General features: G+C 34.5%; 1 protein-coding gene across 2 annotated transcripts in view; it reads left to right on the top strand.

Annotated features, from left to right (window-relative positions):
- Nucleotides 1–834, top strand: part of rbm8a (RNA binding motif protein 8A) — an 11,351-nt gene extending 10,517 nt beyond the window's left edge. For both annotated transcript variants that reach the window (XM_015383043.1, XM_015383854.1), the window contains exon 6: nt 725–834. In XM_015383043.1, the coding sequence (XP_015238529.1) occupies nt 725–773 (49 nt within the window). In that variant the 3' untranslated portion in view covers nt 774–834. The remainder of the gene's footprint in view (nt 1–724) is intronic.
- Nucleotides 835–2,847: the final 2,013 nt, after the last annotated feature.

The following is a 2,847-nucleotide window of genomic DNA, read 5'->3' as shown; positions in this document are numbered from 1 at the left end:
ATTTCAAGTGGCATTAAAAAGTCTTATAAAGTCTTGAATTTAACTTGCCGTATGCTGTAGGATCGAACAACAATGACGTTCTCATTTTGAGGGGGACTTAAGACTTTTAAAATATAAACTCATCACTTTGACACACATTTGCTGTTTCATAGGATCAGTAGATTACTTTAACTTATAACAAAAATACCATAAAATGGGCACAAACTTAACAAAAATGGGCATATCACATTGCATAGTCATTATGAAGACAATGAAGTCGCTAAATCATGTAATATAACATATCATTCAAATCATTCACAGTAAAATGTGTGTGGTGGGCTGGTTATCGTCCCGCAGCTGTGTGTCGCAGTTATTTGATTTATGCCCAATATTGCAGCATCCTTTAAGGCCAATGTCTTTAATTCGCTCTTACATAGCCAGACTAATGTTACGCTACATGCTATACTGCAGGATACATCGCGTATTAGGGGAATTTCTTGGTTAGTTCATCCGCTGACTGAAATTAGCTGTGGAACATCTTCCTACAGCCGGCAAACTGCTTGTTTTTGCAGCTAAATGCTACATGTTACGGTCTTTGTGTTAGTGGGGAATACCAGCATGGCGGATGGTGGCTTCATTTTTTTCCAGGCAATCAGCATCCAGTGAATAACTAGAGATCGGTTTGGTGGCCCCCATGTCTGCTGTAAATAGGAATCTATCATAATGGGACGTTTGTTTTTTACAGGGGAGGCGGACGGAGACGCAGCAGAAGTCCAGACCGCAGACGGCGCTGAGAGGAAACGCTGCTCATCCCAACATTTTGATGTTTTTCTTTTTTATTAGTTTCTTAAAAAACCAAACAAAAAAAGTATCCTGTTAGTTTTGGTGTAAAGTGGTTTGATCCACAACTGTAACATTAAACACAGAAACCGTTCTGGAGAGAAGGAACTCCGCAGGAAAACGCCGATTCAGCAACACTTCGGAGCGAGAACGTTCAAAATTTTCATGTTTATAGTTTCCAACACTTTCCTCAAAATGTTTGAGTTTCTTTGATTTGTTTTGTGCTTTTATAACCTGGGGACAAATAAAGTTTTAAGAGTCAAATGTGTGCCTCATTTGTTTATTTAACATTTCTCTTTAATTACAAAAGATTCACATCACTGGTTTCTCTGAGCTGCCTGTTTGATTGAAAGTTATCAGTGAGGAAATCAGTTTATCTCAGCAGAGGCTTTAAGAGCTAGATTACAAGAATAGATTTTAGTTTATATAAAATTGATGGAAAGACAATAAGTTCATAAAGACCGGTGTGAAATCTCTGCCTCTGGTTGTTTTTCACAGTTTTCCTGAGCTTTTTCCAAGATTAGGAAAGTAAATAAAGCGATTTGGAAATGAATATTTAAAAAAAAAAAAAATTTTTTTTGTATAAATGGACCTTTTTAGCTATTATCTATTCTATTTTCCACTCCTCCATCCGTACAGCTGTCAGCCAATAATCCAACCAGCCACTCATCTGGATTAGCTACCATTTCAGTCCATTTTATGTTTTATTACCATAAATCCAGCTGCTGGTTCATAATGTGAAAAGTTTGAAATCCTTCCAAATTTACTACAAATACAAAACTAAGGAATCACATTTCATCCGAATTCATTCTTCAATGTAATTAATCCTTGTTTAACGTAATTAAACCCACCGGGCTGCCGGCAACCCGGTGGATGTTAACTTGGGTAATAACTCAGAATGCATACAATTCCACCGCTAAATTTTTACCGATATAGAAATGTTAGACACCATTGGAAAGCTCAGATTTTCCACAATTCAACCACCAAGATAATTTTATGGACGCAGCGAGCAGCAAAGCACAATTAAAACAGATATAGCAGCATGTCAAAATGTAAACAAACAAAGCAGCCACAGTTACATAGTAGGTAGAAGTAAAGTATTTCTATTGGTCCACTGGATGTTGGTAAAATTTTTTAGTAAAGAGCAAGAGTTTTAAAGTGAAAAGAATGTTTAGAAGGAAGGGATTATATGTTTCTTCGACACTAGAGGGCAGCAAAGCGCTATGCTCTGATCTGGACAACACTGGAAGTTTCTTTGGCAAAAGAAACCATATGAAATAAAATCTGTTCTCTCAAATTCATAAGGTGAAGAATGTTTAAAAATTGATTTGAGTAAAGGATTTGTAACAATATATGGAATAGTTTTTGAAATCATATTGTAAAATGATGGAGGTCTAAATCTCTTTTTGCATTGTCCTTTCTTGGTTGGATTAATTAAACTATAAATTATTTGAGTTTCATTGCAATATTTTATTCATCTGTTTAATAAACACAGAACTACTCTCCTCTTAACTGCTTCTAAATAAAAAATCACTATATTTACTGAATTAGGTTGACATAAATATTATTCTTGTGAACCTTGACAGTAATGGTGGACGGTAGTTACAACTCTGGGCCTTTTATAAACAGCAATGACAGGCGTATCTCCAAAAGGATTTGAAATGGTCATTAATTATCATCCTTATTGTACACATTCTTTAACAACATACAAAAAAAACTAAATTGACTCATTTTCAATTGGAAGAACTAGTGTGATACATAAGAAAAGTTACCAACACATTTTTCAAAGCTTAGTCAGATACCTAAACTACTCCCGTATCTAACATAGATGGTGTTATCTAAGCAAGAAATAGCGGAATGCATTTTTTTTATTGCCTAATAAACATATGATTACAAACGTAATCAAATAATTTTTCATTTTAACTTTTACATTTATATCTTTCAAATAAAATACAATATTTGTTGTTGCTTATTTGTTGCAGTAGTTTGTTTAGAACTGCAAAATCTTTCAGAATAAAATTAGAAAGA

Source organism: Cyprinodon variegatus, unplaced genomic scaffold (assembly GCF_000732505.1).
Source record: "Cyprinodon variegatus isolate N-32 unplaced genomic scaffold, C_variegatus-1.0 Scaffold0, whole genome shotgun sequence".
Classification (NCBI taxonomy): domain Eukaryota; kingdom Metazoa; phylum Chordata; class Actinopteri; order Cyprinodontiformes; family Cyprinodontidae; genus Cyprinodon; species Cyprinodon variegatus.
This window is presented reverse-complemented; position numbering and strand designations above follow the sequence as displayed.